At 39.5% G+C, this 14,776-nt stretch overlaps 1 protein-coding gene and 1 pseudogene across 1 annotated transcript in view; one reads left to right on the top strand and one right to left on the bottom strand.

Moving 5' to 3' along the window:
- Positions 1-14,776, top strand: part of LOC133248194 (antigen WC1.1) — a 63,266-nt gene that overhangs the window by 21,699 nt on the left and 26,791 nt on the right. The window contains exons 7-8 of the mRNA XM_061418016.1: positions 549-863; positions 11,811-12,125. Coding sequence (XP_061274000.1) covers positions 549-863; positions 11,811-12,125 — 630 coding nt within the window. The remainder of the gene's footprint in view (positions 1-548; positions 864-11,810; positions 12,126-14,776) is intronic.
- On the bottom strand, positions 5,893-9,088 carry LOC133248629 (NADH dehydrogenase [ubiquinone] 1 alpha subcomplex subunit 12-like; annotated as a pseudogene).

Below are 14,776 nucleotides of genomic sequence, written 5' to 3'. Positions count from 1 at the left end.
TCTTTAGGCAGAGCTAAGAAATGTATTCCATGTTTAAGGATAGTGGGTCCAAGGATGTGCTCAGACTGGGCTCACATTGTTCATACAATATTCTATCTTAATCTCACCATCCCAAGGTCCTTATCTTAATCACATCTGTAAGTCCTTTTTGTCAGGTATGGTAACATATTCACAGGTTGCAGAGCCTGGGATGTAGACATTTTGGGGTTAATTATTCTGCCTATCTCCCTAATATCCACATCACATCCCTTAACATACTCTTCAAAGATTTTGTTAGGAAGCAGAATTCAGCTGCCCCTCCCTGACTAGCGCCCACACAGTTTGGTCTTCCTCTCAATTCATATCCACTACACCATTGTGGTAGAAATAGAAAGACAGATACAAATGGACAAAGTCAGTTAAAAGGGAGGCGACGTCAGTCTTGTCATCTAGTGGGTATCTCTTGAACAAGATCAGAGATGAATGTTCACCATTTCTAGAAGAAAGGAAAACCTAGAACATGTAGCAAAATTTTCACTGTGTCCTGTCTCCTCCTCTTTCAACCTTAGAGTTCCTGGCCCTCAGGATGGTGAGTGAGGACCAGCAGTGTGCTGGGTGGCTGGAAGTTTTCTACAATGGGACCTGGGGCAGTGTCTGCCGTAACCCCATGGAAGACATCACTGTGTCCACGATCTGCAGACAGCTTGGCTGTGGGGACAGTGGAACCCTCAACTCTTCTGTTGCTCTTAGAGAAGGTTTTAGGCCACAGTGGGTGGATGGAATCCAGTGTCGGAAAACTGACACCTCTCTCTGGCAGTGTCCTTCTGACCCTTGGAATTACACTTCATGCTCTCCAAAGGAGGAAGCCTATATCTGGTGTGCAGGTGATTTACTGTCTGTTTCTGTGTGTCTGTCCCAACCCTGTAGGATGCAGTGAGATTTGATATTTTAAAATCTAAGTGATGAGTTTAATTTGGGTCCACAAAATGACATTAAGTGAAAATGTTAGTGTCCAACTCAGTTGTGTCTGACTCTTTGTGTCTGCGTGGACTATAGCCTGCCAGGCTCCTCTGTCCATGGAATTCTCCAGGCAAGAATACTGGAATGGGTTTCCATTCCTTTCTCCAGGGGATCATCCCAACCTAGGTATCGCAATTGAGTCTCCCACACTGCAGTCAGATTCTTTACCGTCTGAGTCACCAGAGAAGCCTAAATGAGGTAAGGATGAAATTAATTTTATCCACATATTCCACTCTTGTTTGTTAAAATTTTTAATTGAGATGTAATTCTTGTAACATTATATTAGTTCTAAGTGCAAAACATAGTGTTTATGTTTTTGTACATATTGGGAAATCATCACCACATGTACAGTAATATCCATCACCACATGTAGTTACAATTTTTTTTCTTATGATCCCACAAGTAAGAATTTGCATGCTGCAACTAAGACCCAGGACAACCAAATAAATAATTAATTTTCAAAGACAGCATTATTCTCTTCATAGTCGACATAAGAACATGCATCATGTTTTTTTTTTTTTTTAATCCACATTAGGGCTTCCCTGATAGCTAAGCTGGTAAAGAATCCGCCTACAATGCAGGAGACCCCGGTTTGATTCCTGGGTCGGGAAGATCCACTGGAGAAGGGATAGGCTACTCACTCCAGTATTCTTGGGCTTCCCTGATGACTCTGCAGGTAAAGAATCTGCCTGCAATGTGGGAAACCTAGGTGCAATCCCTGGCTTGGGAAGACCCCTGGAGAAGGGAAAGGCTACCCACTCCAGTATTTTGTCCTAGAGAATTCCATGGATTGTATACTCCATGGGGTCGTAAAGAGTTGGACATGACTGAGCAACTTTCACAAACACTATATACAAAAATATTATCTTCTTTCCTATATTACAGTTTTTTTTCTTTTTTCTTTTTTAATATAAATTTATTTATTTTAATTGGAGGTTAATTGCTTTACAATATTGTATTGGTTTTGCCATACATCAACATGAATCCACCACATGTATACACGTGTTCCCCATCCTGAACCCCCCTCTCTCCTCCCTCCCCATACCATCCCTCTGGGTCATCTCAGTGCACCAGCTCCAAGAAACCAGTATCATGCATCGAACCTGGACTGGCGACTTGTTTCATATATGATATTATACATGTTTCAATGCCATTCTCCCAAATCATCCCACCCTTGCCCTCTCCCACAGAGTCCAAAAGACTGTTCTATACATCTGTCTCTTTTGCTGTCTCGCACACAGGGTTATCGTTACCATCTTTCTAAATTCCATATATATGCGTTAATATACTGTATTGGTGTTTTTCTTTCTGGCTTAGTTCACTCTGTATAATAGGCTCCAGTTTCATCCACCTCATTATTACAGTTAAGATATCTTTCATGACAATATTTTTTTCTCTAGAATGTTTTAAAATTTTTATTTATTTATAGGAACTCTCTATAAACAAACATCACTTCAGTTCAGTCGCTCAGTTGTGTCAGCTTCAACATCAGTCCTTCCAATGAACACTCAGGACTGATCTCCTTTAAGATGGACTGGTTGGATTTCCTTGCAGTTCAAGGGACTCTCAAGAGTCTTGTCCAACACCACAGTTCAAAAGCATCAATTCTTAGGTGCTCAGCTTTCTTTATAGTCTTATAAACAAACATCACTTACTCTTTCTTAAATATTTTTGTAAATATTTCCCCCATTTTTTGCATATATGTTTAAGGTTATATATGTGAATGGGGGGGTTATGTTATCAAATCTATAATGGTTTACTTTTTTGACTTCTGCCTTTAATGAAATGTTTCATGTGTTCTTATCTGGTGATGATATTATACAATCACACATAGTAAAATAAATTCAGATAAATAAATGAATTCAAAATTAGGTTTTGAATATTCTTTAGTGGAACTGTAAAATTATTTGCAGAAATTTCTGTAAAACTGTAAAACTGTAAAAACTGTAAAACTGTAAAATTATTTGCAGAAATATACTGCAAAATTAGGTTTTGAATTCATTTATTTATCTGAATTTATTTTACTATGTGTGATTGTATAATATCATCACCAGATAAGAACACATGTATACCTGTGGCAGATTCATTTTGATATTTGGCAAAACTAATACAATTATGTAAAGTTTAAAAATAAAATAAAATTAAAAAAAAGAATTATATTTTAGATATATGATAGCTTCATCACAAAATAAAAACACATTGCTTCATGATTTCATGGATATGATGTCAAAAGTACAGGCAACAAAGCAAAAATAGACAAGTGGGAATATGTCAAACTAAAAATCTTCAAGCCAAAGGAAACATCAACAGAGTGAAAAAGCAAGCTAGCACAAATTATATAAGGTATTAATTTGCAAACAAATAAGGAACTCCTGCAACTCAAGGAAAAAAATCCAAAACTTAACAACTGAATTAAAAAGTAGGCCAAGGGCTTGAACAGACATTTCTCTAAAGAAGACATACAAATGGCTAGTGGGTGTATGAAAAATGCTTGACATTGTCAATCATCAGGGAAATGTAAATCAAAACCAGAAAGATATCATCTCACACATGTCAGAATGACTGTTTTTTTTTTTTTTTAAAGACACCTAAGTGTTTGCAAGGCTGTGGAGAAATTGACACTTTCTGTGTATTTATCCACATGAAATGTATAAATTTTATTAATAAAGCTATGCAATCCGAGGGTTAAATCTCTGGACTTTCACTGTCACGGGTCCAGGTTCAATCCCTGACCTGGGAACTAAGATCCCATGAGCCACAGCACAGCCAAAAACAAACAAACAACAACACAAAAACTATGACCAAAAAATCTGTATGATTTGTAGTGATGTCCCTTTTCATTCTTGGTTTTGTTAACTTCATTTACTCTGCTCTTCATTGGTATTGATCAGTGTTCATCAATTTTCAATGAGCCATGTTTAAAGGGTTTTTTCCTATGTTTTCCATCTTATGCTTACCTTCTTTTCTGTTCATTATTGTTCCTTTTTAAATTAACTCCAACATTCTCTATTCTTTAGGCTTTCTCATCTCCTAGTTTCTTAATTGAAGCTTACATTTTTTTCACTTTCAGTCTTTCCTCTTCTCTAAATCTAGGCTATAAATATTCCTTAGGCACTACTTGAGTTTCATTAGAAGAATTTATGATAATATAATTATTTTGTGTTTGTTATCATTATTATTGTATTTTTATTATCATTATTTCACAATATTTGGTAAATTTTAAATTTATTCCCAGACTCAGGTGTTTTTTGGAAGGGTGCCGCTGAATTTCACAAAATAGGGATGGCTAACAATATTTTCTTTTTAATTCTTAATTTTATTCCACTGTGGTCAGAGTAAATACTCTGTATGAATTCAAAGAGTGAAATATTTTGTCCTATTATGTGGTCATTTTTGATAATTGTTCCTAGTGCATTTACAATAATGTGAACTCTTGCATTGTTGGGTCATTGCTCTATGTGTTGCTTTGTTAAATGTGCTGATTATTTTGTTGTACATCTACTGTATTCTTTGTTTTTTGTATGTCTGGTCTGTATGCTATTGAAAAAGATACAGTAAAAATCCCCCATTTTGATTGTGATTTTGCCTATTTCTTCTTTTCACTCTGTCAAGTATATTTCAAAGCTATGTTCTGTTACCTTTCTTGAATTTTGATGTTTATATCTTTATTAAGGGTGCATCTCATTATAATCATGAAAATTCTCTCTTTCATTCAATTAGTGTTCGGTTCAGTTCAGTTCGGCCGCTAAGTTGTGTCCGACTCTTTGCGATCCCATGGACTGCAGCACCCCAGGCTGCCCTGTCCACCACCAACTCCCAGAGTTTACCCAAACTCATGTCCATTGAGTCAGTGATGTCATCCAGCAATCTCATCCTCTGTCATCCCCTTCTCCTTCTGCCCCCAATCTTTCTCAGCATCGGGGTCTTTTGAAATGAGTCAGCTCTTCACATCAGGTGGCCAAAATATTGGAGTTTCAGCTTCAACATCAGTCCTTCCAGTGAGCACTCAGGACTGATCTCCTTTAGGATGGACTGGTTGGATGTCCTTGCAGTCCAAGGGACTCTCAAGAGTCTTCTCCAACACCACAGTTCAAAAGCATCAATTCTCCATTGCTCAGTTTTCTTTACAGTCCAACTCTCACATCCACACATGACTACTAGAAAAACCATACCTTCTGACTAGATGGACATTTGTTGGCAAAGTAATGTCTCTGCTTTTTAGTATGCTGTCTAGATTGGTTATAACTTTCCTTCCAAGGAGCAAGCGTCTTTTAATTTCATGGCTGCAATCACCATCTGCAGTGATTTTGGAGCCCCCAAAATAAAGTCAGCTACTGTTTCCACTGTTTCCATATCTATTTGCCATGAAGTGATGGGACCAGATGCCGTGATTTTGTTTCCTGAATGTTGAGCTTTAAGCCAACTTTTTCACTCTCCTCTTTCACTTTCGTCAAGAGGCTCTTTAGTTCTTCACTTTCTGCCATAAGGGTGGTGTCATCTGCATATCTGAGGTTACTGATATGTCTCCCAGCAATCTTGATTCCAGCTTGTGCTTCATCCAGCCCAGCATTTCTCATGTGGTATTCTGTATTTAAGTTAAATAAGCAGGATGACAATATACAGCCTTGAGGTACTCTTTTTCCTATTTGGAACTAGTCTGTTGTTCCATGTCCAGTTCTAACTGTTGCTTTATGACATGCATACAGGTTTCTTAAGAGGCAGGCAAGGTGGTCTAGTATTCCCATCTCTTTCAGAATTTTCCACAGTTTATTGTGATCCACAGTCAAAGGCTTTGGCATAGTCAATAAAGCAGAAATAGATGTTTTCCTGGAACTCTCTTGCTTTTTCAATGATCCAACAGATGTTGGCAATTTGATCTCTGGTTCCTCTGCCTTTTCTTTCTTTTTTTTTTTTTAATCAAATAACTTTAATCAAGTTAACAGTAAGCAGTACAATTATAGGAAAAGCCCCATATTTTATACGTAAATTGCTTTTCATTGTCTTTACTTGTAAGGTGTCAAAGGTGGGACCCACTCCTGAATCTTCTTTCTAGTGGTGGAATAAGGTACGTACTGTTGTGGAGTGCCACTCAGATTGAATTTATGGTTTGTCCAAATGAATTTACGAGCAGTAGGTGGTTTTACTGTTGGAGGATCATCAGTCATACAGTGAAGTCAACGATGCCATTCAGGGGGCACCATGCTTCCATCCACATCCCAGAATGTGTTTTTGCCATTCATTTCAGTAGTATATATAACCCATCTGTGTCGGCCAAAAAACTGCTTGTTGTCTTCATAGTATTTATTTCCATATTTGTCTTCTCCCACTAATGTGCCAACCCTCACATCATTCGCCCTGAACAAGACTTGTAGATAGCCGCGGAGGCCACCGTGGCCGCTGACCTGCTGCAGCCCGCGCTTCAGGACCTGCAGCAACTCCCCCTCTGCCTTTTCTAAAACCAGCTTGAACATCAGGAAGTTCACAGTTCACGTATTGCTGAAGCCTGGCTTGGAGAATTTTGAGCATTACTTTACTAGCGTGTGAGATGAGTGCAATTGTATGGTAGTTTGAACATTCTTTGGCATTGCCTTTCTTTGGGATTGGAATGAAAACTGCCCTTTTCCAGTCCTGTGGCCACTGCTGAGTTTTCCAAATTTGCTGGCATATTGAGTGCAGCATCTTCACAGCATCATCAGGATTTGAAATAGGTCAACTGGAATTCCATCACCTCCACTAGCTTTGTTAGTAGTGATGCTTCCTAAGGCCCACTTGACTTCACATTCCAGGATGTCTGGCTCTAGGTCAGTGATCACACCATTGTGATTATCTGGGTTGTGAAGATCTTTTTTGTACAGTTCTTCTGTGTATTCTTGCCACCTCTTCTTAATATCTTCTGCTTCTGTTAGGTCCATACCCTTTCTGTCTTTTATTCATCTTTGCATGAAATGTTCCCTTGGTATCTCTAATTTTCTTGAAGAGATTTCTAGTCTTTCCCATTCTTTTGTTTTCCTCTATTTCTTTGCACTGATCACCAAGGAAGGATTTCTTATCTCTCCTTGCTATTTTTTGGAACTCTGCATTCACATGGGTATATCTTTCCTTTTCTCCTTTGCTTTTTGCTTTCCTTCTTTTCACAGCTATTTGTAAGGCCTCCTCAGACAGCCATTTTGCTTTTTTGTATTTCTTTTTCTTGGGGATGGTCTTGATTTCTGTCTCCTGTACAGTGTCACGAACCTCTGTCCATAGTTTATCAGGCACTCTGTCTATCAGATCTAGTCCCTTAAATCTACTTCTCACTTCCACCGTATAGTCATAAGGGATTTGATTTAGGTCATACCTGAATGGTCTAGTGTTTTTCCCCACTTTCTTCAATTTAAGTCTGAATTTGGCAATAAGGAGTTCATGCTCTGAGCCACAGTCAACTCCTGGTCTTGTTTTTGCTGCCTGTACAGAGCTTCTCCATCTTTGGCTGCGAAGAATGTAATCTATCTGATTTCAGTGTCGGCCATCTGGTGATGTCCCTGTGTAGAGTCTTCTCTTGTGTTGTTGGAAGAGGGTGTTTGCTATGATCAGTGTGTTTTCTTGGCAAAACTCTCTTAGCCTTTGCCCTGCTTCATTCTGTACTCCGAGGTCAACTTTGCCTGTTACTCCAGGTGTTTCTTGACTTCATACTTTTGCATTCCAGTCCCCTATAATGAAAAGGACATCTTTTTTGGGTGTTAGTTCTAAAAAGTCGCGTAGGTCTTCATAGAACCATTCAACTTCTGCTTCTTCAGCATTACTGGTTGGGGCATAGACTTGGATTACTGTGATATTGAATGGTTTGCCTTGGAAATGAACAGAGAGATCATTCTGTTGTTTTTGTGATTGCATCCAAGTACTGCATTTCAGACTCTTTTGTTGACTATGATGGTTACTCCATTTCTTCTAAGTGATTCCTGCCCATAGTAGTAGATATAATGGTCATATGAGTTAAATTCACCTATTCCAGTCCATTTTAGTTCACCGATTCCTAGAATGTTGACATTCACTGTTGCCATCTCCTGTTTGACCACTTCCAATTTTCCTTCATTCATGGACCTAAGATTCCAGGTTCCTATGCAATATTGCTCTTTACACCATTGGACCTTGCTTCTATCACCAGTCACATTCACAACTGGGTATTGTTTTTGCTTTGGCTCCCTACCTTCATTCTTTTTGGAGTTATTTCTCCACTGATCTCCAGTAACATATTGGGCACCTACTGACCTGGGGAGTTCATCTTTCAGTGTCCTATCTTTTTGCCTTTTCATACTGTTCATGGGGTTTTTCAAGGCAAGAATACTTCAGTGGTTTGCCATTCCCTTCTCCAGTGGACCACATTTTGTCAGACCTCTCCACCATGACCTGTCCATCTTGGTTGGCCCTATACAGCCTGGTTTACTTTCATTGAGTTAGACAAGGCTGTGGTCCATATGATCAGGTTGGCTAGTTTTCTGTGATTGTGGTTTCAGTCTGTCTGCCCTCTGATGCCCTCTCAGCACTACTGTCAATTAGTGTATCTTTTCCTAAAGTCTACTTTCTGGGACATTGATAAAGCTACTCCAGTTTTCTTATAGTTAGTACATTTTTTCCATCATTGTACTTTCAGCCTTTCTTTGTTTTCATAATATAAGGTTATCATTTTGCAAGTAACATTTGCATCAGTTTTGTTTTATCTTAATCCATTCACTGTAAATGCAATTACTGATATTGATGTATTGGTATCTGCCATTTGCTTTTAATTGATCCACATGCTTTATGTCCCTTTTTCTCTCCCTTTTTTCCCCCTTCCTTTAGTATTAAATAAATCTGTTATTATTTCAGATTTTCCTTTTTCCTTTTAATTTTCAGCAGCTTTACTAGGAAGTTTATGAAAACTCTTCCATTTATATTTTTAAAAAATTGTCTATCATTATACCTTCAAATATGACTTCTGTAGTTCTGTCTCTCTGTCTCTGTATCTCTTCTCCCTCTCCTACTCTTTCTTTTCCTTCTCATCTCTCATCTTTATGACTCCTCTAAATCACTGTATTCTAAGTTCTATCTAAAATTTGTTTGACTTACCCATTCACTTTTAATCCTAGATATTTTATTTTAGGTCAACAATGGTTCCATTGCTATTTTTATTTGTTTATGATTATTTGTTAATTTTTTCATCTTTTTACCTGTATATTCTCCCCTTCTCTCTTTTTGCCTAAATACACTGATTGTAGTTAAAATCCTTATGCATTTCTATCATGTGTGTCTCTGCATTCTCTTATCTCTTTTTTTCACTTTGGTCATTTGTCGTGTTATCCTAACTTGTCAAATGTCATGTCATTTTTTATTGAATGCTATAAATTATATATGAAAAAGTAAGATACTCCTGATACATTTTCTAATACCTGAAAGGATCTACCCTTTGTTTTGCTAGGCAGATGGGGGAAGGGGTGTACATCACTCAAACATCTAAATATAACCTAAAACTAGGCTGTAATAAGTGTGGGTTGCAGTTTTGGTAGTACCCGGTCCACCTGTGATTTTTCTGTCCCTGTGACAGGGGATTTCAGAGATTTCAGTTCAGAGCCTGGATTCTTTGGTAGCTCAGTACCCAAGAGAATGAGAAAGACTCTGCTTTCCAAGTCTTTTTATATAGTTCTTTAGCCTCCTGTCCTTCACAGCTTATATACTGGGCAGATATTTGAGGAGAAAATGTGTTGTGTGAGAGAGGCTCTCAAGACTCTAATTTTGTCACTCCAGCACCAGGTAACTCCCAAATTATGCTGGTTTCCTGTCACAACAATAGTCCTCTGCTTGCCCAAGACCAGATTCAGAATCATTAAATTATGCAATGAATCAGCAAATTCCCAGAGAAAAAGAAGCTATAGATCCTTGGCTAACATTGAAATAACCTCCACTCTTTAGAATTTTAGCATATTTAGTCCATGTTGTATCAACACATGTTGAATACATTTCAGTTCAGTTCAGTTCAGTCGCTCAGTAGTGTCTGACTCTTTGTGGCCCCATGAATTGCAGCACACCAGGCCTTCCTGTCCATCACCAACTCCCGGAGTTCACTCAAACTCACGTCCATCGAGTCGGTGATGCCATCCAGCCATCTCATCCTCTGTTGTCCCCTTCTCCTCCTGCCCCCAATCCCTCCCAGCATCAGAGTCTTTTCCAATGAGTCAACTCTTCGCATGAGGTGGCCAAAGTACTGGAGTTTCAGCTTTAGCGTCATTCCTTCCAAAGAAATCCCAGGGCTGATCTCCTTTAGAATGGACTGTTTGGATCTCCTTGCAGTCCAAGGGACTCTCAAGAGTCTTCTCCAACACCACATTTCAAAAGCATCAATTCTTTGGTGCTCAGCTTTCTTCATAGTCCTTCTCTCACATCCATACATGACTACTGGAAAAACCATAGCCTTGACTAGATGGACCTTTGTTGGGAAAGTAACATTTACTGTTTCTTAAAAAACATTTTTCAGCTTTTTAAGTTGTATCCAGCAAGACCCAGCAAAACACATTGGCCTGCTGTGAATTCCTCCATTCTCCATCGAAGTGGAAAATTTTAGGTTTAATTCTCTACTTCATCATTTACTTAAAGTGCAACATTGATAGACATTCTTTAACCCTTCTTTACATCACTTTTATGTATAAATGGAGAGAATAATACAGTGAGCTTGTTAATATTATTTGTTCAAGGGCTTGCATGAATGTGACCTATTTCTGCTCAGTGATAGAACTAGAAGAACTTTGCCAGTGGCTCAGCTGTAAAGAATCCACCTGCAATGCAGGAGACACTGGTTAGATCACTGGGTCAGGAAGATCCCCTGGAGGACTGCATGGCAACCCACTCCAGTATTCTTGCCTGGAGAATCCCATGGGCAGAAGAGCCTGGTGGGCTACAGTTCATAGGGTCTTAAAGAGTTGAACATGACTGAAGTGACTAAGCAAACATACACACTGTTTCCCCCTAAAGACCACATAACTCCAAAATTTGAATAACAGAGATTCTTGACACAAAGTCCAAGGAGGGATTATATTTTTTGGGAGAAGAAGCAACACTCTATGATTTCCAATGGCATCTTGCCAGTGTCAGTGTTCCCTGACATCATTTCTCATGCAAAGTTGTTCAGTCAACTCAAAGAGATCACATTCTTTGAAAGTAAGTATCCAGATCTGAAGTCTGAAGCTTAGAACCACAAATGAAATATTCTGGGGTAAACCAAGATATCACAGAATCCATTTGTTTTTCAGCTCTGAATGACTGTACCAAGGAGAAGGATTCTAATGGTAGAGGATTCATGATTGCTATCTGAGGCATCTGATAAGGCCTGACTCCACTCCCTTTACTCAACCCCTTTAACTCTTAGGTCAACGGCATCAAAATGTGTGTGCTTTAAAAGGAATCCATCCAGCTGCCAGCTCATTCCTGTGACTCTGAACTCATTTAACTGCTCTGGGTAGAGAGACTAACATTTCCTGTAAATCTTTCTCTGATGCTGTGCAGAATTCTACAGATCAGAATGTTAACTCTGATAGGACCTTGTACCACCTTCTGTCTCAGACTACTCACTAGAGTGTTTTCAACTTACTTCCTGTTTTATTTTCTTCCTATTTTTCAACCTCATTATTCTCTTGCCACTGGTATAAAAAACCAGACCCAGCTGCTGCCCCATTGCAACAACTCTGTGTCTGAACCAGCAGGGTTGGCAGCCTCAGAGGAGAGCGCCCCCTACTGCTCAGGTGGGGGTCCCAGAGGACAGAAAACCCTTCCCAACCCCTGGTATCCCATTTCTCTCTGCTCAGACAGCAGACAGATCCGCCTGGTGGATGGAGGTGGTCGCTGCTCTGGGAGAGTGGAGATCCTTGACCAGGGCTCCTGGGGCACCATCTGTGATGACAGCTGGGACCTGGAAGATGCCCGCGTGGTGTGCAAGCAGCTGGGCTGTGGAGAAGCCCTGGACGCCACTGTCTCTTCCTTCTTCGGGAGGGGATCAGGGCCCATCTGGCTGGATGAAGTGAACTGCAGAGGAGAGGAGTCCCAAGTATGGAGGTGCCCTTCCTGGGGATGGCGGCAACACAACTGCAATCATCAAGAAGATGCAGGAGTCATCTGCTCAGGTATGGTCAGTTCTTTGTCCACAGGCTGAGAAAATGAAAAGTTCCAAGAAAGCTGGTGCCTGATCAGCAAGGCAATGGGAGATAGGTGGGCTAGAGAGGACTCAGACGCCTACCCATCCTCCCTGAGTGTGCTGTGGCTATGAGTGATGAGCGTTATATACTTTGCTCTTATAAGTCTCTGCTATTCTTTTTGTCTCCAGTGGACTTACCTGACGCTAAAATAGCTTTATTCATTCTCCTAATTAAAATAAATCCTTATAATTTTTTTTCATAATTCACTTTTTGTAAGAGTGAAACATTTGCTAACTGCCACATACACGTTCTCTTTGCACAGGGAGGCTATGAGAAGGAGGGACAAGAATGAGGATGTACTTTCCTGGGTGGAGTTGTTTCTGTACAAACAATGTGAGACATTATTTTGCACTAGGCTAGTAGGACTGGAGGTTACTCTTACTATAGGAGGATATCATTTACATATATAGAGGTGACCCCTAAAGGGATATTATTTAACAAATCAGAGATTCTTATGGATTTGTGGCAGATTTCAAGTTTCCTTTGCAAATTTAGATGTAAATGTTCATAGTTCTTTGATGGTAGAACTAGAGAACTGTGAATGAAATGCTCCGAGTCATATATTCTTTCATTGTTACTAGAAAAGTCTCTCTCCCCAAGTTTTCCTTTAAGATATCTGTATAAATGCAAACTTTGGAGGAACACTTAGCCATGCACTGGCAAGTCAAAGGTGGAGATAATAAAACATGAATTTCTGTGTTTTATGATAAGAGATTATGTAGTTTATATTGGATGATTTCAGTGATATAAGAGACTTGTGTTTGGGGGCTTATTTGAGCAAGAGGACAAATGTAATTTTTGAAGACAGTGAAACAGGTTTTATAGTAGCTGGGAGGAAGGGGAATGGCAATGGGAGCTGATGAAGGCAACTGTGAGTTTCTCTGAGCAGCACTGAAGGTCCAGGTGTGGTGTGGAAGATGCTATGTGTGCTTAAGGACCCAAGATGTCTACACAGCAAGAGACCAGACAAGGATATATCTTTATTATATTTAATATCTTTACTCATTCACATCAGTTCAGTTCAGTTCAGTCTTTCAGAAGTGTCAGACTCTTTGTGACCCCATGAATTGCAGCATGCCAGGCCTCCCTGTCCATCACCAACTCCCGGAGTTCACTCAGACTCACGTCCATCGAGTCGGTGATGCCATCCAGCCATCTCATCCTCTGTCGTCCCCTTCTCCTCCTGCCCCCAATCCCTCCCAGCATCAGAGTCTTTTCCAATGAGTCAACTCTTCGCATGAGGTGGCCAAAGTACTGGAGCTTCAGCTTTAGCCTCATTCCTTCCAAAGAAATCCCAGGGCTGATCTCCTTTAGAATGGACTGTTTGGATCTCCTTGCAGTCCAAGGGACTCTCAAGAGTCTTCTCCAACACCACAGTTCAAAAGCATCAATTCTTCAGCTCTCAGCTTTCTTCATAGTCCTTCTCTCACATCCATACATGACCGTAGGTAAAACCATAGCCTTGACTAGATGGACCTTTGTTGGCAAAGTAATGTCTCTGCTTTTGAATATGCTATCTAGGTTGGTTCTAACTTTCCTTCCAAGGAGTAAGCATCTTTTAATTTCATGGCTGCAGTCACCATCTACAGCGATTTTGGAGCCCCCCAAAATAAAGTCTGACACTGTTTCCACTGTTTCCCCATCTATTTCCCATGAAGTGATGGGACCAGATGCCATGATCTTCGTTTTCTGAGTGTTGAGCTTTAAGCCAACTTTTTCACTCTCCTCTTTCACTTTCATCAAGATGCTTTTTAGTTCCTCTTCACTTTCTGCCATAAGGGTGGTGTCATCTGCATATCTGAGGTTACTGATATTTCTCCCAGTAATCTTGAGTCCAGCTTGTGCTTCTTCCAGCCCAGCATTTCTCGTGATGTACTCTGCATATAAGTTAAATAAGCAGGGTGACAATATACAGCCTTGATGTACTCCTTTTCTTATTCAGCCTTCTATTTAATAATTTTCTTGGAATTTTCACACACTTACTCTTCTATGTAAATTTTAAAATCAAGTAGAAAATAAAACAGAAGTAAGATATCTCAGAAGTCTCTATCTTAATATGTTCTAAGACTTTACTGATTATCCAGCACCTATTTGAAAATGTAACTTTTATCAGGGTATATAATACAGAACACAAGAAATACTTCTCTCTTTGTCTTTCTAAATTTGTAATCTCATGGAATTTATATAATATCAACAACCTCAGATATGCAAATGACATCACCTCAAATGGTAGAAAATGAAGAGGAACTAAAGAGCCTCTTGATGAAAGTGAAAGAGGAGAGTGAAAAAGCTGACTTGAAACTCAGCATTCAGAAAACTAAGATCATGGCATCCTGTCCCATCACTTCATGGCAAACAGACGGGGAAAAAATGGAAACTGTGTCAGACTTCATTTTCTTGGGCTCCAAAATCACTGTGGACAATGACTGCAATCATGAAATTAAAAGATGCTTGCTTCTTAGAAGAAAAGCTGACAAACCTAGACAGTATATTAAAAAACAGAGACATTACTTTGAGACAAAGGTCCAACTAGTCAAAGCTATGGTTTTTTCAATAGTCACGGATGGATGTGAGAGTTG

The sequence above is a fragment of the Bos javanicus genome, chromosome 5 (assembly GCF_032452875.1).
Source record: "Bos javanicus breed banteng chromosome 5, ARS-OSU_banteng_1.0, whole genome shotgun sequence".
Lineage (NCBI taxonomy): Eukaryota > Metazoa > Chordata > Mammalia > Artiodactyla > Bovidae > Bos > Bos javanicus.
Note: the sequence above shows the minus strand (reverse complement) of the source record. Positions and strands in the feature narration are given on the sequence as shown.